Source organism: Watersipora subatra, chromosome 5 (assembly GCF_963576615.1).
Source record: "Watersipora subatra chromosome 5, tzWatSuba1.1, whole genome shotgun sequence".
Lineage (NCBI taxonomy): Eukaryota > Metazoa > Bryozoa > Gymnolaemata > Cheilostomatida > Watersiporidae > Watersipora > Watersipora subatra.
The window spans coordinates 59,144,601-59,169,617 of record NC_088712.1 but is presented as its reverse complement, the minus strand read 5'-3'; the positions used below and the strand labels follow the sequence as shown (position 1 = coordinate 59,169,617).

Here is a 25,017-nt window from a genome sequence, read left to right as displayed (position 1 = left end):
TTACAATAAACTAAAAATTTATATTTGTTATAAGTTTCATGAAATTCATATGAAAACATTAAAAATATTTTACAAAAATAAATAAATTTTCAGGCACCAGAAGTAAGACACTCAACTGCTCAAGTCACTGCCATCAATCTATGAGTCACTGAAATTATAGTTTAAGATACAAACAGTTTATTAATTTATTCATTTTTGCAGCTTGCCATTCATTTAAGCTTTTATTTTTATTGCAGATCATAAACTCCTTTCTATTCTTCTCCTCAGCGCTGTCATCGATAAGTTTTGGTCAACACATTTTTGCGATGCTTTACGTAATCTTCATTTATTGTAGAATTAATAAAAAATAGAAAAAATATGAAAAAGGTTTATTGATAGTTTTGCAAAAACGATGGTAATTACTATAAATAAACCTCTTTTTAATCTATTTGTAATACGTGTGTTTCAACAGTATCTAGTTACAGCTACTACAATTGTATTGTAGCGTTTTTTTAAGTACATTTTGTAAGAGTTTTAAAAGATGAACTTTGTAATCTTTTTTAATAATATATAGATTTTTATATTTCCAACTAGAAAATGTCTTGCAAAAAACACTTATATTCAAAGTTTATCAAAAACTGTTTTATGACAGAATTTCAAAGCAGCATATTATATGCCATAATTTAATGTTAATAGACATTTTTTGCTGTAAAAATAAAGTAAAAAGTAAAAATGTATGCCACTTTGAAAACAACCTAAAACAAACATATCTTGATAAAGGTGCAATAAGTGCAGGCAACTCATATATCGGTGGATACTGGTCACCATGGTCAAGGCGGGCAACATGTAATGTATACTGTGGAGGTGATACCAGAGCAGAGCCAGACACTGCAGATTTGATGGACAAGGTCCCCCTGATGACTACGGATGCACTGTAAAGATAAGTTCAGATATTCAGAGGAGAGCGTGCAACGCTCAATGCTGCCCAGGTAGGTTTTTTCAAAACACAAGATGGAAAACAACCACTAATTTTCATAAACATAAAATACTAGATTCATGTTGTTCTACGTACATATATTGCTTATAAAACTGAAGATACACAGAAACAAGCTACGAAAAGCTACATTAATTTAGTTTAATTTACATTAATTAGTTCATTAACATAGTTTGTAAATATTTTGGTGATAGACAAACTGTTCTGTAATAGGTCTTCATTGTTTTTATATGTTAGAGTTTTTAGTAATTATATGTATACAGTTTGAACACTAATTATGTACCATAAAAATAAGAATAATTGCAACGATTGTATATAATAATAAGTATAGTAAGAATAATAACTATTATTATTACTATAATAATACTAACTAAGAACAGCAGAGATTTCAAGGAAGGCTCTACAGTAGAAGAAGACAGTGACAAACAACCCTTTGATCTTTTGATAAAACCCAGGCTCACATACAACCAACCTTGAAGGTTGTGATACAAACTCACAATGATAATAATAATAGTAATAATAATAATAATATTGTGCTCATTTGAGACAATAAAGACATAGGCTGTGCTAAGGAATGTGCACAAAAGTTCAGTTTGAGAAGAGTGAGCGACCAAGATACCTCAGCCACCGTGGTCCCTAAATGTGGTCACGGTCTAAAACACTTTCTTGTATTGCTGCGGAAGATAAAATAATTGTAATAAGTATTAATAATAACTTTTATATATAATACAGTCATTTTAAACATACGATGATGCAAGCCATAATAATAACTTTATGAACAGGACTATAACTTCATGCATGCGTTCAAAAGGTTGATACTGTATGTTCATGTTACAGTGGATGGTTACTGGTCAAGCTGGAGTAGTTGGTCTTATGTCTCTGGATCATAGGTGTCTAACTACTATCTTAAAAAAGAACCAGAACTTGCACCAACCCTCCACCATCCTGCGGTGGAAGATACTGTTGTGGTGATTCTCAACAGACCAAAAAGGGTGAGTACCTGCATAGCTTTTCATTATAAATTAAATCTTTAGCTCAAATGATAAACTACTTGAATTTTTGTTTCGTTTTAAAGGATTCATTTTTCCTTAATTACAGAATACGAAGTAAGCAAATTAGCTTTCTAAAATTTATCCAAACTGTATAAAACATTTTTATTAAACTTTACCACTTTTAATTTTTTCATTTTTCTCATCTTGTCAAGATGATTAGACCAGCTAGTTTGTTTCATTTTAGTCTATGCGCAACACTAAGCTAAACCGATGAATGGAACCATGAGGCCAAACTGTTACACCCCATGTTGTCACATTGTTCATCTTTATTGTTTACTTATTGTAACATGATTGAATACAGTAATAGTTAAATAAATACAATATCAATTCAAAACACTGTATCTAATTGCTACATGACTTTATGAGTTCCGTGATTAGCGCAAAGAGCATATATAATATTTTATTATATATATATAGTATTTTATATGTATATAAGACCATATATTATATTTAAATATGTATATTGTTTGATTGTTAAGAATTTTATTATTATGATTTATCAGTGCTCTTTCAATGATGCATATAAAAAGATAACAGCTGTTGTAGTTCGTCATTATCCCAATAAGGCAGGTAGTTGTTTATTGTTTTATTTATCAATAGCAGCTGAATTACAATTTGCACAACTGATAAAAATAGTAAAGAACAATATAAATAGTAAAACAGTAAAGGCAAACTTACAAATAAGATAAAAACACTAGTAGTCTGATAAGTTCAGTAGCTATGAGTCACTGTGTGATTCTAACGATGTTGAATTACCAGACTTTTTTTACCACCCGGGCAACGCTGGCATTCAGTTAGTATAATTATATAGCAAAATAGCCTTTTATAGTCTTACCAGCAAAATACAAGCATTCAGCATTCTTTGATGAAAATGTAGGATAAGCATTGTTCTGCACAGTTTTGATTCATCTAATCTGTTTAAATGTGAAAATTAGAATACTCGATACTTGCATGAAGAGAGTCGCAGAGACCTCAGCAAGAGTAGAATAAGTTTTCACATATTCCAACATTCCCTGCAGATCTCTCATGTAAGAATTAGCAGTCTTTGATTGACCTGCTAATCACATAAACAACTATCTTTAAGTTAGTAAAAGATTTCGTAAACGATTAACTACAAGACACATTTATTTCTAAGAAAAGTTAAATCAGCTTTTGATCTTTAAGTAAGTGAACTGGAGTGCATGCGCTTGTTAAGTATGATGCCTAGTTCTCATGAAGACAAATCTTCAATAAAACACCTTTGGCTATAAAACCTCTTTGTGTCCGTTTCACCAATTTAGCCAACAATAATGCAAGTTATATGTATTATGTGCCTAAATATTGTAGCGTTACTGTAAACCAGCCAACAATAACATAGATTTAGTATCATCCAATTTTGAGATAAAAAAACTATTATTACCTAATAATACTGATCCTCCCTTGTTACCGTCTCAAGAAACCTAGCGTTGCTGGATCACAGCAAAATCTTAACAGATCAATTGTTTTGACACCAAAGATATCGTTACATATTCGGATCTACGTTCCATTGCATTTTTGTATTTAAGTGAACGAAGAACTAAGGCTGCGAGCTCCTCTTATCAACAAGCTTAAGTTAAGATTTATCCAAGTGTTAGCAATAAGTTCTATAAAATTTCACGCTTCATGAAACAGCCATAGCTTCCAGTATTCTCATGACATGCAAGATCTGGCATGAAGCAATATAATTGTAGGTGATTTTAAAAGCCGATTTTTTGAACCAACCTACAGCCTGTTAAAACAGTTGAAATAAATAGTGTTATAGATCCCTGATACGCTGTTAATCTAGTGCTTCGTGAGAAATTATCAGGTGTAATAACTATATGTATAATTATTCTCCAAAGTTGCAGAGTTGGTCCACCATACTGAAAGTTATGGGTTCAAATCCTTTATGACACAATATATTTTCTCAACCTTCAATTACGGCTTCAGACAGACAGACAGACAGAGGATCACGGTTCTTATTATAGTAAAGATTGAACATTTTGTTAGTTGTCCTTCCATACTTGTATGTTGACCATTAAGTTAGGTACTTCTATATTACCTTTTTGACATCGCTATGGTCAAACAGCTTTGATCTAAAATAAGCTTATTTGGTATGAAGTGAATTAGAGCAAAGCTTATAAAAGATATACGAGGGAGTCTTGTTCAGCTAAAGATAGCACCAGATGATTGCACGAATAAGGTGGACACAGTAATTATCTTATACAAGTACATAAATGTCTAAGCCAGGGAGGTTTTATGAACAGATTCACGTGTGAAGCAGATGAGAGTATGTGATAAAATTTAACGATATGAGAATATCAGCTTGCAATTGAGAAGTTTGGTGAGTTTGAGTAATAAATTGACAGTGCAGATGATTTCAAACGCTAGAAAATTTTAATATGGTCTAGCCATTTGATTCGCTAGTTTTGTTCTTATTTTGAAGGAACCAGTTTTTATGCCATTTATAAGCAAAAACTATAAATATTAAGCATCCCGATTGGCCAGTTTTTGATTGCTGAATCAGCATTAATCAACATTTAGCTTTATCTCTGTATATAACCACAGAGATTAGTAAAAGGAAAGCATTATGAATTGAGTACGCAAACAGCAACTTTGACGCTGCCTGCACACTAGCAGCATGTACACTAGCAGCCTGTACACTAGCAGCCTGTAAATTAGCAACCTGTACACTAGCAGCCGGTACAATAGCAGTCTGTACACTAGCAGGCTGTACACTAGCGGCCTGTACACTAGCAGCATGTACATTAGCAGCCTGTACACTAGCAGCATGTACTCTAGCAGCATGTACACTAGCAGCCTGTACATAAGCAGTCTGCACACGAGCAGCCTTTATATTAGCATCCTGTACACTAGCAGTCTGTACAATTGCAGCCCCTACAGAAGTGGCATGTACACTAGCAGCCTGTGCATTAGCAGCCTGTACACCAGCTGCCTGTACACTAGCGGCCTGTACACTAGCAGCATGTACACTAGCGGCCTGTATATTAGCAGCCTGTACATTAGCAGCCTGTACACTAGCAGCCTGTACACTAGCAGCATGTACACTAGCGGCCTGTAAAATAGCAGCTGGTACACTAGCAGCATGTACACTAGCGGCCTGCACACTAGTAGCCGGTACAATAGCAGTCTGTACACTAGCAGCCGGTACAATAGCAGTCTGTACACTAGCAGCCTGTACACTAGCAGCCTGTTCACTAGCAACATGTACACTAGCGGTCTGTACACCAGCTGCCTGTACACTAGTTGCCTGAACACTAGCAGCCTGTACACTAGCTTCCTTTACACTATCACCCTGTACATTAGCAACATGTACACTATGAGCATGTACACGAGCTTATAATTGAGTAGATTTTGCCATAATCTTGATCAATCTTTATATTTACAAAGTTTTTTATTTTCTGCTAATTAAAGTTTCATAAATTAGACAAGGTGCAGTTTGAAGCAGTGTAATTTGCAAACAATTGATCTATTGCCACAGCCAATCAGAGCAAAACTAAAGCCTCCGAGTTTACTCTTAGAAAGCATATTACCCTATAGCCTGTGGTTATAACAAAAGAAAAGAATAATTTAGCTCAAGTATATTCAACCTCAACCTTGCCAGTAGATTTCAGTTTTTGTTTATCTCTTATCGATTTCAGCATTGAATACACATATATACTACACAAGTAGGTTGCATGTACAAATACAATGTGAGCTCTGCAGATTATACAAATCGCTGAAAACTATACTATAAATCACAACATTGTATACACAATATACTACACAAGTACAAGTACAATATTTACAGATTCTAATAAAGGACCATTTTGTTTATCTTTAGATGTTGCGAATTTCATATTATCACATCTTTGTCTATACACTTCTTCGATGCTGCATCACTAAACACACTTCTTATGCAGGTCTGACTGTAGTGAAAGGTTAATATTTAACATCTTTTTAATAAACCAGTTAAAGTTTGGTTCTGCTGTAGCTACAGAGCACAAATAAAATAAGGAATTGATTTATTATGACTCTTTTTTGCAAAGAAAAAGGCAGCTGTTCTGTACATGAGAAGCAGCTGTTCTGTATAAGAGACAGGAGAAACAGTTGTTCTGTATAGGATACAGGAGAGGCAGTTGTTCTGTATAGGAGACAGGAGAGACAGTTGTTCTGTATAGGAGACAGAAGAGACAGTTGTTATGTATAGGAGACAGGAGAGACAGTTGTTCTGTATAGGAGACAGGAGAGGCAGTTGTTCAGTATAGGAGACAGGAGAGACAGTTGTTCTGTATAGAAGATGGTAAAACAAGCTATAGTTATCAGTATGTTAATTAAAGGTGAACTTGTGCAAACTTTCATTAGACGCTGTCAGAAATTATCGGTACGTTTGAGGTGATCTGACTGTCAGGATGTTTCAAAATTAAAATTGACAAAACTTGATTGTGGTTAAAATGCTCAGATCAAATGAAGGTGCAATTATGGCATTTTTAGTTGCAAAAAAGACGCCTCACACTGCTACTTGAGCAAAATATCTTCACAAAAAGGTGCGTAACGCTGCTGCATGAGTGTAATATCTTCTATAGCAACGATAGCAACTAGTGACATCATTTTGCACGTGCGTTTTTCGTCTGAATGTTTTAATCACAATCAAGTTTTGTTGATTTTAACCATGAAACATCCTGATATCTAAGTTATCAAATTAGCATAAGTAGAGGATGAAAAAGTAGAATTCAATGGAGATGGCAAATTCTGAAATAGGCATATTGTCATAGTTGTTTTTGAAAACTAGAGATCACAACTCAGCTTCTTGTAGCGACATAGTCATCTAAAATAACTCTTTATACATTCATTTCAAAGACACAGAGGTTGATGACATCGTTATATCAAGACTTTCATAGAACTAGCATAATTGGCTCAGTGCCTTCAGACTGTCTTTCAGAGAAGGCTGATCTTTTCAATGAAGTTGTCATGCAGCTCTTGCTATGTTTTCAGCAGACCAAGCTCTACAGGCATCTATCAACAACTATTCAGTGTAATCATAATTAAACTGGATATGTAGTTAAAATGCATTTATTTAATTATCTTTGAGTTAGAAAACAATAAGAAAAAAACAACAATATTCATTTTGGTTATAAAGGTTTCACTTTGTGGTTCCTTGCTCTGTTCAATCTCAGTATTGTCCAAAGACTAAAAAAACAACAACATCTGGTTAGATTGTGTAGAAAGTCAGGAGTACTTGTGTTATATCACTGAATCCAATCATTTGGAGTTGTCTATCATCTTTACCTTCGCAGCAATATAAGAAAACAGCCAATTATTGAAGAGGAACTCAGCAGGTTCTTCCTATTTCCGCCTTAAAAACAGTTAACATAAACTTAGTTTTTCATTATTACTTTAGTTTAATTTTAAATAAACAATTTAATTTGTCAAGTTTAAGCAGGTACTTACTTTTTCTGGTCTGTCGCAAATCTCCACAGCAGTATTTTCCACCACAGAATGATGGTGTGTTGGTGCACGTTCCGGTTCATTCTTGGAAGTAGTACTTGTACTGCTGTGATCCGTGACCGGCTACTCTACCCAGACCAGTTTTCATAGACTAAAATGGAAATAGCTAGCTTCAAGCGTCTCTTAGCTTCTTACAAAATAGGATGGATTTAAGAAGCTGATAAAATGACATTATGGCAAATATGAATTCATATTTTTAAAATTGTTATTTTATGATTATGATAATGATATGTTACATTATTATTTCTATTGTGTTTTTATAGTGGTCAAAACCTTTTATTTTTTTCTACATTTCTCATTTAGGGGTCGCTACTGCAAATGGTATATGCTGGTACATAATTTATTGTGACTATTTTCACATAGGGTTTGGTACAGGAGCAATTGTGGCTGAATGACCTTCATAACATCACCAATGGTCCTCTTGGGATTCAAACCACTGACTTACTGATTATATGCCAGCACACAAACTATTAAACCATAGCTGCTCTTTAAAGTAGTGAAAAATTTACAATGCTTAACTTTGTATGCCATGACAAAATAATAAAATGATGTTATTTAAATTATTAAGGATATATATGTTAACTTGTAAATACCAGCCTAAACAGATGTTATGTTGAAATACACTTCATCTATTTCAAGGTCTATATAAATACTTTAAGATCTCAATGGTTGATTAGCCCAATAACAAAAAATGATTAAAATTCCATCACATGTACTTAAACGTACAGGCATAATTTTTTGTTATATTTCACTTAAATGGACAATGAATAAATGCGCTCACCTTGGCAGTGGTGAGTGTTGCACTCTCTCCTCTGAATTTGTGGACTTTGGTTTGCAGTGCATCTGTAGCTTCCAAAAGAACCTTGTCCATCAAATCTGCAGTGCCTGGATCTGCTCTGGGTGCCACCTCCACATGGTACGTTACACTGCGCCCACTTTGACCAAGGTGACCAGTATCCATAGCGGTGGTGGGGTGGGTAACTAGCATTGATCATTCCTTAAATAGAGAGTTATCATGTTAAACCAAGTCTAATTCATAACTAGGCACATCAATCATAAACACCAACTTTTATCAGGAGCAATTTGATTCCAAACAAGAATGACAACTTCTGACAGCTGTTGATCTTTGAAAACATCTGCTTTAAACATGTCATACAAAAGTTAATTTGTTACCTTATTAACGAGATAAAGCATTTTTGATGTATTTTAACGATAAGACATGTTATTACTGTTTATCAACATCAACTTCTTTGAGAATTTTAACTCAAAAGAGGAATTTTTAGATTACCACTGAGCTGTGATTATGCGGTGTATTTAAACTCTAAAGTGTATAAAATAAACATAAGTAGTTGCCAATAGTGAAGTAAATTATACACTTACCAACAACTCCAACAAGAAGAAGGATAGCCAGCAGCTTGGAGTCTAAAACAAAAAGAATAAGATTAAGGAAAATTAACAACTCTTTAGTATTTTTTGTATTTTATCTCGTCTACATAAAAAAATGTAACAAAATAAATGCGAACAGTTTTGAAAGGTGATAAATATTTTTATTAGCTGTTTATAGATTTAGTATTCAAAATGCTACTAAAGCATAAAAATGTGAAAAGTTTAACCTGTAAACATTTGTGAAGGGCCAAATAAAATTTGTGGTGCTTGTAAATTAATCGATAGATATTATCTGAACATCGAAAAGAATAATAGCCCACTCTTTATCTTTATAAGTTTATGCTTCAAACTTTATTGATACAAATATTTAGTTTTACTCACCCATTTTTGTGTAGTATCTGATCTGAGTGTAGAACCAAATATGACCTTACCTCTCAATACAACTGTATTTATAGTAAACCACAAAGAGCACCTGTCTGTCCGTGTCGCTTCATCAATCTCAATAAATGAAACAAGGAAGTCAAGGAATAGAAACTGCTTCAGTGCTAGATCCATATGTGATGTAAATAACGGAGAAGGTGTGGCGAGGGAGTTGCTGAACCATCAAGGTACAGGTACGGTAGCGGCATTCATAAGTAAAGTTATTCAAATATAATCCTTTATTTGTGGTCACTGGCAGTTATCTTATTATTTCTATGATAACCAAATTTCAGTCAAGCTTATGTGCTTGCTTTATGTTTTATATTATGTATGATGTATTATATATATATTATGTATTATATTATATATGATGTATTATACATTTATACAATGTATTATATTATATATGATATATTATATATATATATATATATATACTGTGTATTATATTATGTATGATGTACTATATATGTACTATTTATTATATTATGCATGATGTATTATATATACTATGTATTAGCTATTAACTTAATTTAAACTCTACCAATTCGAATTCTAACCACATATCTATGTATCTGCTCTAAATAGATACAAGCCACATACCATGATGCCATATTTGCCTAAACATGGTTAAGTTCTTTGAATAAACCATTTATGGTTGTCGTTAGAAATATTTGCAGCTAATGCATGCGTAGTTATAATATTACTATAACATATATATTAATTGTTTTTGTCAAGATAATTTTTGTCAAGATTTTTGTTAAACTATTGACAAACTTTCTAAGCTGAATTAGATGCTAGTTGTGGAAATAAGCCTCGCTAAAGGTAGTAAGCTATTCTAGAAGGGGGAACTTTCCTATAGGAGTGTGCCGCTTACTAGAGGGGCAAGCCTTCTTATAGAAGGGAGTCTTCCTAAAAAGAGTAAGCCATTCTAGGAAGAGGGGGCTGGCCTTCCAGGAGATGCCAAGCCTAATTTGCAAGTGCCAAATGATGCCAAGAATAAAAAACTGTCGCCAAATTTACTTAACACGAACATAAAAAGGCTAAAATTATCTTCCCAAAATTCTGACAAACGGTTTAAAAAATATAACGCCACCCCTTATTTGAACAGCACCACCAATTGACCGTCGCTATGGAGGAAGGTTTGAAAAATAGAGCACCATGGCACTCAATTAAAGGTTTTACGGTATATTTTCTTGCCAATTATATATAATGTGCAATTCACAGACTTTTTATAAAAAATGGTTGCGCAACAGCCAAAATAAGAACCTAGTAATGCTTGTCATATATTTTTATTGTACTTTTAATATATTGACTCACCAATAAATAACAAAAGTACAAACAGTTCTTGGCAATCCGCCTGTAATCGACTACTTCAACCAATAGGATGGAGTTAAAAATGACTCTACTAATACTGTTTCTGTATCATCTGATTTACCACATACTCATAAAGTTTTAATCACGTGTGAATTCAAGAATGAAAAATACTTGCCCAATTTACTTAACACAAACTAATAAACTTTCCTTCTTATGTTAGGATGCTCGTAATAACACGTCACGCTACCAGTTTCATGTTGTTAAGTTAAAGACTGGTTCACACTGTAGCACTGAATGCTGGAGTTGTAATCTCAGCAATTATTCGTCGACTATGCACACTGTAAACTGATGACCTCATTGACGCAATAAGAATATGCTCGGAAACATTACAGCTGCTGAACTTTCTTAATATTTCTATGTACATCACTGACAGTCTGTGTAATGTGCATTACTTCAGTGATTGTAACAGCAGATCACTTAATCTGTGGTACCCTTCGTGATAGTTGCTGCAGGACTAGTATTACATCATTTGAGCGACCGTATTGTGTAATAAAAACACTATGTTAAAAATTATTTGTCAGTGTATAAGCGAATAGTATTGTGATAGTGTGAACAATTTTCTCACGAACAACTGACGTAACGTGGGATTAGCACCAACATATGACCGTATAGTGAGAATCAGCCTTGAAAGCTCTGATAAAAATAATAAATTTTATAAGGTCTTGTACGACATGCTTTACGTAATAGCCTTTGTATTAACTGATGATTTTCAGAAAATAAGTTTAGTTGTTACAATAGATATAGGAAGAAGACATGGGCACGCATCTAATATTAAAATGGTTAGCTATTTACTCTCGCATCAAATGACCGGTTTGTTATCTTTTTCTTGACAGAAAGAAGCCGTAATGTTTGCTTGATAATAAACAAAGCTAATACAAGAGAGAAAAAATCAAAAGGTCAAAGGAATAGAATAATGATGGAAAAGAACTTTAATGTAAATGAGGCATGGGACACTTATTGAGATAGAGCCATAATATTTTTTCAGAACAGCACCAAGTTATTTGACAGTTTTGAACTCTTTTCTTCACCTGACACACATTATCATTCTTATTGTTAAAATTATCATTTTTGTGTGTATTTTACAAATCACTGACTTTTTGACTGCTTACATGCCTTACAAGTGAACCATAAAAAATCCTTTACGCGTTTAGAACTTTCCAAGTTGGGCTCCCTGGAGCCAATTTTGTGAAAAGATAACTTAGTAAAGAAAAATTTATATTTTTGGCAGAAGAAATCAAAAAAGGTATCTAGAAGTCTGACTTGATCAATAAAACAATGCCTGAAATTAGATCAAATGCCGGTTTTCGATCATGGCTGCGTTAGGGCATGTGGAGTGCCTTGTTTCTAAAACCATGTTATTTCAGTATATTGCTTAGATAGTTGTGGAGCTCTGAACTTTGCTTGACAGCGTGTTCAAAAAGGTTCAAGGAAATTCATTTGAATGTTTTTTATAAAAAGTCATAGCGAGTGCTTTAAATGATGTAATTATGTTAGGCGTACTCATTAACTGCCGAAAATATATTTCATCCATGTCATCTTCACTGATTAGCTTGTTTTGCACCAGTGCAGTTTCATTCCATATCGCCATGTATTTCCAAGACAGCAAAAATTAACCATAACAGAAATATCTGAGGCTTAGGTATTTTCTGCTATGTTAAATTTCTGCTGTCTTCCACTAAAGACTTCACAAACTTTAAACAAAAACAATACTATTACTCTGTCATGTTTATCATAAATATGTTAGTAAGTGTTCCATACATTATTATAAATTGTGTAATAAAACTTTAGTTAGCTACCTGTCATGTCATAGAAAAGCTATTCTGAGCACGCTTGCAATAGCATCACAACTCATTTAGAGGTTTACAATTTGGACAAATGTTTTTATTCTAATTTTTCCATTACAAATCGACTTCCTCTTGAGATGTTTGTAGTTAAATATGGCTTGTTAGTCATTTAAGTGAGATATAATGTCCTGAAGTTATTCTGATAAATGTTTGTAGCTGGCAGGTGTGAGCTGAATTTATGTACCCTATTGCGGTTACATGAAGTAAATGACCATTGGCCTGAACAAGGATTTAGTGCAAATTGACCATAAGATAACTGTATGCCATGAAAAATTTATATATGGTTTATTTTGTTAATTAGTTTGGATATGGTGGGTAGCATGAAGAATTTATTTTAATCATGTATTGAAATGCAGGTGACTTTGTTTGCTATACAGCTGCATAGTGGTTGAGCATGGCCTAGTTTATTACTGGTCATAGATTTGGAAGGAATATAGTAGACAGGAGTTAGACCAAAACCCCATTCACTGCGCTTCTCTGCTTCAAATAGGTTTAGAGTTGCTTTCACTCCAAACCTTATAAATAGTAAAATCCGAACGCAATCAACACCATTTCATTTCACTAAATTTGTACAAAGGCTTTCGCTGTAAGAATATTATTTGAAGTCAGAAAAAAGCTCACTGCTGATGGATACGATTTGAGAATACTTGGCTAAGCTCTTACCAATAGAGGTAAAAAAATGTGATTAGACAGATCTTGGCTTAGTTGGTGCCACTAATCACTACGCATGGATGTGAAAAGTGACCGCTAACTGAAAGCGAGTCTACATTAATGAGTTTTGTTTTAAGAGAAACATCGAAAATCGTAGAAATATCTATATAGTGCAACTGTGAATCATTAAAATGGTAGATTACGAATTCTTCGGCAGCGGGCAACTCTGAAACCACTCGAAACATAAAAATACGGTGATTGTTACATGGACAGATCACTGTGATAATGGGTATGCTACTGTTCATATCGGAGCTGATTTGAGTTGTAATGTTTGGGATGTTATCAATATTATTGTTAGACATCATTGGATGCTTTATCCAAGCACTGATATTGTTTGAAGAAAATATGACTGTATAAAACAATAATACTGTGTAATCTTCATCTAATGATGCCTTGACTTGCGTGTAATAAATTCAGTGGCAAAACTCGACTTTACTATAAAAATTTGAAATTTAAATGTTAAAAATATTTTACAACTTTGTTTTGGAAAGCAAAACCTTTTAGATAAAAAGCTTTTCACTTGAGTGCACCCGACGATCAAGTGATTAATCACGAGCTCCTGCTTGCAATAAAACATTTTTAGAGACATGAAGCATTATTTGTCACTTTTAGTGACGTCTGTTTAAAATGAAAAAACAGGTGATGAGATATATTTTCGCCCGTTAATGAGTACGCTTAACGTAGTTACATCATTTAAAGCACCGGCTCTGTCTGCTTATAAAAACATTCAAATGAAGTTCCTTGAACCCTTTTGAACACGCTGTCAAGCAAAGTTCAGAGCTCCACAACTATCTAAGTGATATACCATAATAACATGGTTCCAGAAATAGGACACTCTACATGCCCTAAAGCAGCCGTGATCGAAAACCGGCATTTGATCTAATTTCAGGCATTGTTTTATTGATCAAGTCAGACTTCTGGATACCTTTTTTGATTTCTTTTACCAAAAATGTAAATTTTTCTTTACCAAACTGTTTTTTCACAAATTGGCTCCAGGGAGCCCAACTTGAAAAGTTCTAAGCACGTAAAGAATATTTTATGGTCAAAAAGTCAGTGAGTTGTAAATTACACACAATAATGATAATATTAACAATAAGAATAATTATTTGTAGCTGGTGAAAAAAAGAGTTCAAAACTGTCAAATAACTTGGGGCTGTTCTGAGAAAATATTTTGGCTCAATTTCAAAATTTATCATATGTCTCATTTACATTGAAGTTTTTCTCCATCATTGTTCTATTCTTTTGACCTTTCGATTTTTTCCATCTTGTATAAGTTTTTTCTTATTATCAACCAAAACTGTTATAGTCATTGTGTTACAGCTTCTTTTTGCCAAGAAAAAGATAACAAGTTGGTTGTTTGATGCGAGAGTGAATAGCTAACCATTTTAATAATAGATGCGTACCCATGTCTTCTTCCTATATCTATTGTAACAACTAAACTTATTTTCTGAAAATCATCAGTTAATACAAAGGCTATTATGTAATGCATCTCGTACAGGACCTTATAATAGTTATTATTTTTATTAGAGCTTTTAAAGCTGATTCTCGCTATACGGTGGTACGTCGGTGCTAATCCCACGTTACATCATGACAGGTATGACAGGTATGTCGGTGCTAATCCCACGTTACATCAGTCGTTCGGGATAGAATGGTTCACACTATCAGAAACCTATCCGTGTATACATTGATGAATGAGTTTTAACATAGTGTTCTTATTACATGATACTATCACTCAAATGATGTAATACTAGTCCCGCAGCGACTATCATGAAGGGTACTCCAGATTAAGTGATCTGCTGATACAATCAATGAAATGACGCACATTGCACAGACTGTCAGTGATGAACATAGAAATATTGAGAAAGTTCAGCAACATTAATGTTTTCGAGCATATTCGCATTGCGCCAATGATGTATTCAGTTTACAGTGCGCATAGTCGATGAATGACTACTGAAAGGACAACTCCAGCATACAGTGGTACAGCGTGAACCAGTCTTTAACTTAACAACATAAAACTGATAGCGTGGCGTGTTATTATGAGCATCCTAACATGTGAAGGAAAATTTATTAGTTTGTGTTAAGTAAATTTGGCAACAACTTTTCATTCTTGAATTCGCATGTAATTAAAACTTCATGAGTATGTAGTAAACCAGATGGTGCAGAGATATTACTAGTAGTAGTCATTTTTAACTCCTTCCTTTTGGTTGAAGTAGTCTATTACAGACGGATTGCCCAGAACAGTTTGTACTTTTGTTATTTATTGGTGAATCAATATACTAAATTAAAAGTACAATAAAAATATACGACAAGCATTACTAGGTTGTTATATTGGCTGTTGCACAATCAATTTTTTATAAAAGGTCAGTGAAATGCACATTGTACATAATTGGCAAGTAAGTATACCATAAAACCTTTAATTGAGTGCCATGATGTTCTATTTTTCAACCCTTCCTCTATAGTGGAGGTCAATTGGCGGTGGCGTTCAAATAAGGGGTGGCGTTATATTTTTTAAATTGCTTGTCAGAATTTTGAGAAGATTATTTTAGCTCTTTTACGGGCAAAGCGAATGTTTCCTATATTTCGCCCTTTCTTTTGGTGGAGCGATGTTAAATCTTTCCGCTGCAATAAATCTGCTAATTTACCTCCAACTTGTGTAAGATCTCCTAACAAATATGCGTTGAGAAACCAAGAAATATATCTACAAGCTGATATCTATTGTTTGCAATTAACCTGTTGTGACATTATAGCCTGTGTCTTGTTTGTAATTTGTTAGAGGTTTCAATTTTTATTTCATTCTAAATTCAAAAACATAATTTTATTTTATATTTATATTTAACAATTTTTGCATAAAAGCTCATCACATTTATTGAAGTTTGATACAGTTTGCAGCCAAAGCTAGCTTTTAATATGCAATAGGAAAGGAGTTACGAGTGTTGATCCCTTTTTAGACCTTATTACCGCAATAATGCTATCAAATAATATGCTATAAATCTGAAAATTTATAAGTTTTAATGATAATGATAATCTATCAAATGCTACAAATATATATTTATTCATGAGCAAGTGACATAAACAAACCATACTTGCAGAAACTACATGCAGAAACAAAAATTACCATTTTAAAACAAAATACTTGCATCGTTGCACGGATAGCTGCATTCTGATTGTTGCTTTTGATGGAACAAACATTTTCGGGTTGTCCAAAACCTTCCACAATGTATTCTGACCTCAATTTCTTTTCTGAACTGCTGAGCTAGTCAATATTAGCATCCAAGAGAGTGTTCCAAGAAAGAAAAGTGTTTTGTGCAGTTTACACTAAAAAAGAAAAAAAATTAAAACAACTGTAAAGGTTTTCAAAGTTACTCAAGCAACTGTAATTTTCAAACTTAATTTTATAAAGAAAATTTTTTTGCAGGTCAAATAAATTAAAAAATAAAATAAAACAATTATAAAAGTGTTTAAATGTAAATGTGAAGTAATTAGCAAGTAATAACTAAATTAAGTCTGTTTTGCTACGATTAGAATAAAAGATGATTTAGTAATGATATAATTAACACGAGCTGAGAAGACCAAATAAAAATCATGAATTTGTGGAATTAATAATAAAAATTTGTGCATAAAAGTGTGTCTGTGTGTGCACGAGCGTTTGAGTGTGTGAATGTGTGAGTAGGTGCGTGTGCGTTTGTGTGTGCACGAGCGTGAGCTTTTGAGCGTGTGACCGTATGAATGTGTGTAGTGAGTGTATGTGTGTGTGAGTGAGTGTGTGTGTGTATAAAAAAAGGTTTCTGTTCCAGCAGCAGCAGAAGCTATCCATCAAAACTTGAATACAACAATACTGGTACCTCTCGATGCTGGCACAAATGTAAAGATGAGATATCCCACTGCCCTTTTCCGACTGAACGGAAAGAGATAATGGAGAGGCTATTCTCCTTCAAGATAATACAATTGTTTACGTAAAAAGAAATGACCTTGACCGCGATTTATCAATTGAAATTAACAACAAACCGGTAATAGAAATTCATGAAAACACAAAAAAATATTCCGTTTCATAGAGTTTCAATAAATACCTTGTTTAACGTTGAAAAACGCAGTTGAAAAAGAGTGTATACAATATATTATTGTAAGAGCTGTAAATTGCAAAAGCTTTTGTAGTCTTGTGGTTAGAGAATCGGCTTGCAAACCTGTGGTCGCAATCTTTGTGAATACAAGTAGAGCAGAGTGCTAGACAAAGCTGGACATACTGACAGGCAGGTGGACGGGTGAGCAGGTGGACGACAAACTGAGAAATATATAAATTTGAAAACAAATCAAAACTAGACAACTCCTCAATTAATAATATTTATAGTACATAATGTTTTAATGACTATCATACAGAAATGCAGACAATACCTATAAACATTTGTTGAAACCAAATTGCTCTAATCTGAAAAAATACAAAATTTCAATAACATGCATATTACATGTATATATTAGCTTTAAAATAATAGAATAGATTCTTTCCAGGATTGAAAAATGACACATGTATATTTGATTAGCTACCAGTGAATTGCTTGCAAGTGAGCCAGTAAACACAAAAGACAATAAATTATAAAAATGTTAGAAAGGGTAATACATAAATTATAGGCTGGTTTGCAAAAATTTTTATTTCATCACTTGTGGAATTTTAATGTAAATTTTTCCAAGTTCATTGAAGCAAAATATTTTTCGTTAAATCACCAAAAACATTTTCATTAGGGAGCTAATAAATCCTTAAGCAATTTCAATAGAAATGCAAGTCATGTTTGATCATGGTTTCCTTTTGGTCTTCATCCAAAAGTTGCCGAATACCAGTTTATTTTGATTTAGAAAACTCCATGTTACAAAAAACCCATCATGTTAGACACCTGCAATACTTCTGCAAGTCATTGATAATTAAATGGTTCCCTATTGCAGCGTAACTAGTTTCTGTGTCATAAACTTATTTTTCTAACTATCTATGTATTCTATAGAATACATAGTTAGAATGAATATTATTAACTTTAATTATACCGGTCAATGTAATTTAGGTCAATGAAATTTAGGTCAAGGTCATTGCCATTAAATGTAAATGGTATTGACCTTGACATGTAAATCATGATTTACATGTCAAGGTTTTTATGTAAATCATGTCTACATGTAACTTCATGTAAATCATGTCTACATGTAACTTAAGTTACATGTAGACATGATTTACATGAAGTTACATGTAGACATGATTTACATGAAGTTACATGTAGACATGATTTACATGAGGTTACATGTAGACATGATTTACATGAAGTTACATGTAGACATGATTTACATGAAGTTACATGTAAACATGAATTACATGAAACTAAATGTAGACATGATTTACATGAAGCTACATGTGAACACAATTTACATGAAGTTACATGTAGACATGATTTATATGAAGTTACATGTAGACATTATTTACATGAAGTTACATTGTAGCTTCATGTAATTCATGTCTACATGTAACTTCATGTAAATCATGTATACATGTAACTTCATGTAAATCATGTCTACATGTAATGTCATGTAAATCATGTTTACATGTAACTTCATGTAAATCATGTCCACATATAATTCTGTGTAAATCATGTCTACGTGTAACTTCATGCAAATCATGTTCTTTCATGATTTACGTAAAGCCTAAGACAACATTAAATGTGAAAAAATGAATCATTCTAAATGCGAATGTTTATTAAATGCGAATGTTTACTAAATAATATTAGAAAGGTTAGAAGTATGGGACTTTGATCTTTAATAATAACTTTCTGAATTTTGGTCAATAGTGCCTCAGGCTACCTTTAGTATTTAAATTACAATAAATGATTTGCTTTCATATTTTACTCTACAACTGGTTTAATATTTTTCCGAAACAGTCTATTTTCTGTACTTCAAGATATTATTTTATACAATTTTTTTCCTTTAAATGTTTTACTGAGCATGTTTTTTAAAACATTTGTTCATATATACATTGTGAATATAGGCTACATATTTGTTTGTATATATATATATATATATATATACATATATATATATATATGTATATATATATATATATATGTATATATATATATATATATATATATATATATATATATATATATATATATATATATATATATATATATATATATATATATATATATATATATATATATATATAAACAAATATGTAGCCTATAATCACAATGTATATATGAACAAATGTTTTAAAAACATGCTCAGTAAAACATTTAAAGGAAAAAAATCATGATTGGATGATGATGGATCATGTTGGATGGTCTTAGGTGCAAAGATGCACCTGAGACCATCTAACACATCATCAGTGGATGCAAGCAGCTAGCAGGAAACGCATACACTGAGCGGCATAATCATGTTACAGGTGTTGTGTGTAGAAGTCTATGTGACGAGTATGGCCTTAATAAACCACAACCCTGGTGGGAAGCTCCTGGTAAGGTCAATGAAAATGACCACGCTAAGATCCTCTGGGACTTCTACATCCGGACTGACAAGCAGGTCCTGGCAAACTAAATAGATATAGTGGTGGTGGACAAGGAGAACAAGAGAGCTACTATAATAGATATAGCAGTACCCAATGACTACAATATAGCCAGCAAAGAAAAAGAAAAGGTAGAGAAATATCTCCCTCTTGCAGAAGAGATTGAAAAATGCTGGAATGTAAGAACAACTATAATCCCAGTAGTCATTGGGGCACTGGGTGCAATAACACCGTCACATAAAATGTGGCTTGCCCAGATACCAACAGCAATCAACTCAGGTGAGTTGCATAAAAGTGCGCTATTTGGAACAGCTAAGATCTTGAGGCGAGTGCTCAAACTCCCAGGTCTCTGGTAGGAGACCCGAGTTAGAGCAGAAACTACCACCCATATAAGTTAACCGGAGTAGGGAAACAATTTTATATATATATATATTTATATATGTATACAGCAAGTGCATACATATATGCACATATATGTATGTCTATCTACTATATAAATGGCAATCGTTGTCTGTGTGTCCGCCTTGTAGAGTACCGTACTTTTTGGACTAATAGCGCTACTTTTTTCTGATAGTTTGTTAGCCATGCGGCTTATATAATGATGCGGCTATTCTGTGGTTTTTTCTTTCACCGCTAGGGCGTATTAACAGGAATCTCCGGTTAGTGCGCATCTATACATAACCTATTCATCGTTTTCATATAAAAATGACATGATCTCTGGTTAATGCGCCTCTTTAAAGTGCCCAACTGCACTGTTCTGTTTTAAACAGCAAAGTTGCTGCCGTGTTAAAAAGCACCGTCCTGAGTTCTGCGGCCTATATAAAGGTGCCCATACAGCTATACAAATGTACTAATTATTAAATAAAATAAATTAATGAGTAGTAATTTACATGCAATTAATATTTACTGACAATGTGTACCGAGAAGGTCACGTGAACGTTTGATTCTTGCGGCAACTGGAAAAAACGCAGTTCTCACCTACTAATTTTCTACATCAAAAAGGTAAGCACTTCTTATTCAATGTTGTATTCTCTATGAATTGCCACACTTCCAATGAATAACCCTTTCACTTGCGTCCATGTACAAATTTAGCTATCGGCCTACTGCCAGCCATTTTGTCGATATTGCTTCATGATATGTATACAATATATTTTCATATTCAAACTCCATCTAGAACGTTTTTTTGTTATATATATTAGCTTGCCAACATGTTAACAAACACTGTTATGCAAAAAACTCATTGTATCTATACTTTGTGCATTGATAAAGCGATGCAAAGCTACGAAGCTAGATTGATCCTCTGCAATGTTCCTTATTCTTACAAAACCATTACTCTCACCACCATCAAAGTCGGCGCTGCTATTGCTATTTTAATTATCTGTGTAACCGCAAAAATCTGAATCGGCTATAATGTCATCAACATAAGTAGTTATTTGTTTTCTAACTCGGAAACGTTTAATGAACTTACACAAAAAATCTTTGTTTTTAGGTTGGAAATTCCCAAACAAAGATTAAAATATTAAACTTTAGGCTAATTTTATAGAGAAATCTTAGGACAACACTGTCACTACCATAAAAGTCCTAAAGGCTGTTGGTTATGTTATCAACGAATAATAAAATTCAGTTACTAGCATTTGCTGGTAAAGTCGCAAAAAATGCGTCTACGCGGTCGACCATAGAAAACGCATAAATGAGTTTACTTCAGTGAAAGGGTTAAAAACGTTGGATGTGCCACTGTTTGTAATAGTAAACATGTTCATTTTGTCACATGAGAAAAATTAAAATAATAATATAATAATATATTTAATTATTATAATACATTTAAAATATATATAAATATATTTTTGTTGTTGATATAATGTGTTTCGAAATTACTCGTAGTGTGGTGCAAAGCTACAGCTTTGTCACTGGAAAAAATTTAATAATATTTTATAAGTATGTATATAATTATTTAAACTAATTGAAAGTTTCAAAATTCAATGAAATGTAACTCATAAATGCAATCGTGTTTTTGTGTGGTTCTATATAATGTTGTGTAAAGTAGCAATCCTGACTGATTTTCTCACGTAACAAATAAATTTTTTGAACTGGCAAAGTGGCTTTTCCTGCCAGGCAAAGAAATGTTCTTTATATCAATCAACTGTCAAATCAATCCTGCAAATTTGTGTATGATCTGTTACCGTATTTGCAATTCTGACACAAGTTGTCTTCTCTTGAATGTTTTATACTTATCTGACAGCTCAGTAGTTGTCTTGCCTCGCTTGGGCACTAATGTATGTTCCTCTGTAGAATGAGTGTTAGCCACTGTTGTTTTATCAGTATATAGCCTCTCTCGGGCGTCAATTTCAAATGCTGGTTGCAAACTCGAATATTGTTGTCGTATCAATATTAGATTGGCCTATCTCAGGCTTCGATATATAGTATATTTATCAATAACAAGCCTCACTTGGGCATAAAACAAAATGAAGAAAATCGTTCAAATAATTCGTAATATAATAAATGTATATCTCGTCAAAATGAGCGATAAAAAGAGTGTCCTCAGAAACGTACAAGTATCATCGTAGTGTTCAGCCAAATGGCCTTATCATGAGGTAAAACAGTAGTAAAAGGGGTATACAATTTTACCCTATTGGCCTCCCTGGCCCGCTCTCTCTGGCCTGTTCGGCGTGGCCTCACTCTGGCCTGTCTTCTCTGCCTTAATCACTTTCAGAGGCTCCTTATATACAAGCTGTCTGAGAATAACAACTTTTAATTGGCTTCTAGTCAGAATTTTGCAAACTTTGTGCAATTGCTGACTGCATACCGCAACAGATCAGCTGTGGTGGAGTGTCTGAGCTCATATTTTTGGAAAGCCCATGATGTTTGAAAAACTTAGCCAATTTTCTGAATGTGGAATTTATACAAATGTCTCTATCTCTTTTGTTTGTAGCTTTAAAAATCTAGAAAAATTCTGGAGTATGTATTTTGCTCCATTCTTTTCATTACTATAAATGTCATATTTTTAAAATATTTATTCAAGCTGTGATAATTAGTAAAGCTGATTTTTTGAGGCTCTGCTTGCTGCTAGAAGCCAGCTCTTTGGGAAATTCTATGATTAAATGGAATCTCATGGAGACATAGTTGAAAGGACTGTTTTTCATGAGTTTGATAGTTTCTGAGGACTGCTTTGACATTGTCAATGTATAATAAAACGAAAATTAGCATAAAACATAAAATTTAAATCGAACATAAAGTAAAAGCATAAAATACAAAGATTAAAGTGTAAGCTCAAGTCATGCAGTTATTGTTTATGTAACATAATCAATACTTTTGAAGTAGCTCGGGATGTACACATGGAGGCTCTCTTCTACTCTGTACACGCTCTTTATAGGATTGAATGGCTGTTCAGCTCTCACGTCTCTCTTTCCGATGTTTATGCAATATTTTGATGAGCTGTGTTGAATCTGATTAGGTATATAAATAAATGTATATATTATGGTAAGATAAAGTGATTTGTGGTTTTTCCATCCAGCTAGCATCTGACATCCTGGGGTGGTCTGTGTGCAGTGTTAAGATGAATAGGTTATTAAATTTCCTTTCTGCAGATATTGTTGTCGTCATAGGTCATAGTAGTTTCTGGTTTCCTTGGCAAAATAGGTTCTCCTGTTTTCTTCCAGAACTGATATCTGACCATTTCCTTCCGCAGCCGAGTTACTTTTACTTTTTTTCCAGCTACGAGTACTACAGAAATACAGCTACTACAGAACTTGCACGAGTACTGCTACTGCGTTTTACCTACTAAATTTGTACTTCAAAAAGGTAAGTACTTCTCATTCAATGTTGTAGTGTATTGTCTATGAATTGCCACCCCTCAACTACTTAATAACGTTGAATTTGCCTTTTCTTGTTCTTTCATTCGTAATAGTGGGACGTGCTCATTTCCTTCAGCAGCTGAGTTACTAAATTTTTTTCCAGCTACGAGTAAGCCTACTGTAACTTACTACTACAGAACTTGCCCGAGTACTCCGAGGGTTGCGATGGGTGATGGTGAAAAGAAAGAGAGCAGCTGGTATCGACTTACTGTCACCCTGCTTTAGCCATGACCAGCTGTATGTCGCCCGCTCAAAACTAGGCACAATCCGAAAACTGTTTGTTCATACACTCAACAGAAAAACAAAAAATGTTGTTTATCCGCAAGTGTTGCGTTGAACTAACATTGTGTTATTGTTATGTCATGCTATGTTCTTCATGTTCTGCTATACCAATTGCAGCATTTTCTAACATATTTTTCAGTATATATATATATATTTTCATGCATTCGTTTTCCTTATTGTATCTCATAAAAAGGCTATCATGTTAGCGTTATGTTTGATTATTGTAAGGTGCTAATGCTGTATCTGCCTTGACATCATACTGTCTGTGCTGTTATACATATAAATTTTATTGACACAACCTCATTACTGTTTGTATATACCATGTCAAAACACAGGCTATAGAAGAAGAACTGGTGAGCCATGATTAGTGTTTTAAGCATGTAGAAGTCTCCATTCAATAAATGCTGGCGATAGCAAAAAATTTTGTATAATTTTTTAAAAGATGCAAAATTTTTCAATACTGCCAGTTTGAAGAACTTCAATTTGCCTAGCAATATCAATTTCGTTATCAGTTCTCTGTACACAAATAGGGCAACTCCGATTTACGTGGTTTGAGACTGATGCATTGTAGACTAGCTGTAAAATGTATTGCAGATTTCCATTGTTCTCCCTAACATTATTAACATATATGACTGCATATGTGTACTCATAGCGTGATCAGGGCAAACAACTTCAGTAGACGGCATATTTGGAGTTGTTTTACAGTATGAAAGACAACTCTCAATAAACCTCTTGCTGTACATGAATCTGTTCTCGTGGACGGATAATGCAGCTAGCGGTTTGAGGCCGTGGCGTACTTCGGGAATGCGCAGAAGACCTTTTTTGTCCCGAGTGCAGCAAGAGTCTCCAGGCGCTGTTTTCCGGATGAATAAGTTGGCAAGTGCGAGGCGATTGATTGCGAGGTAATTGATTGCGAGGTAATTGATTGCGAGGGCAAAGCAATTGGTTGCAAGGCGATTGATTGTGAGGCGATCGGTTGCGAGTGCGAGGCAATTGATTGCAAGGCGAGTGCGAGGGAATTGATTGCAAAGCGAATGCAAGGCGATTGAGTGCGAGGCGATTGATCACGAATCGAGTGAGAGGTGAT

General features: G+C 33.7%; 1 protein-coding gene across 1 annotated transcript in view; it reads right to left on the bottom strand.

The window, feature by feature from the left end:
- Window positions 1–7,114: 7,114 nt before the first annotated feature.
- Window positions 7,115–25,017, bottom strand: part of LOC137396402 (ectin-like) — a 42,070-nt gene continuing 24,167 nt past the window's right edge. The window contains exon 5 of the mRNA XM_068082662.1: window positions 7,115–7,212. Within this exon, the coding sequence (XP_067938763.1) occupies window positions 7,196–7,212 (17 nt within the window). The 3' untranslated portion in view covers window positions 7,115–7,195. The remainder of the gene's footprint in view (window positions 7,213–25,017) is intronic.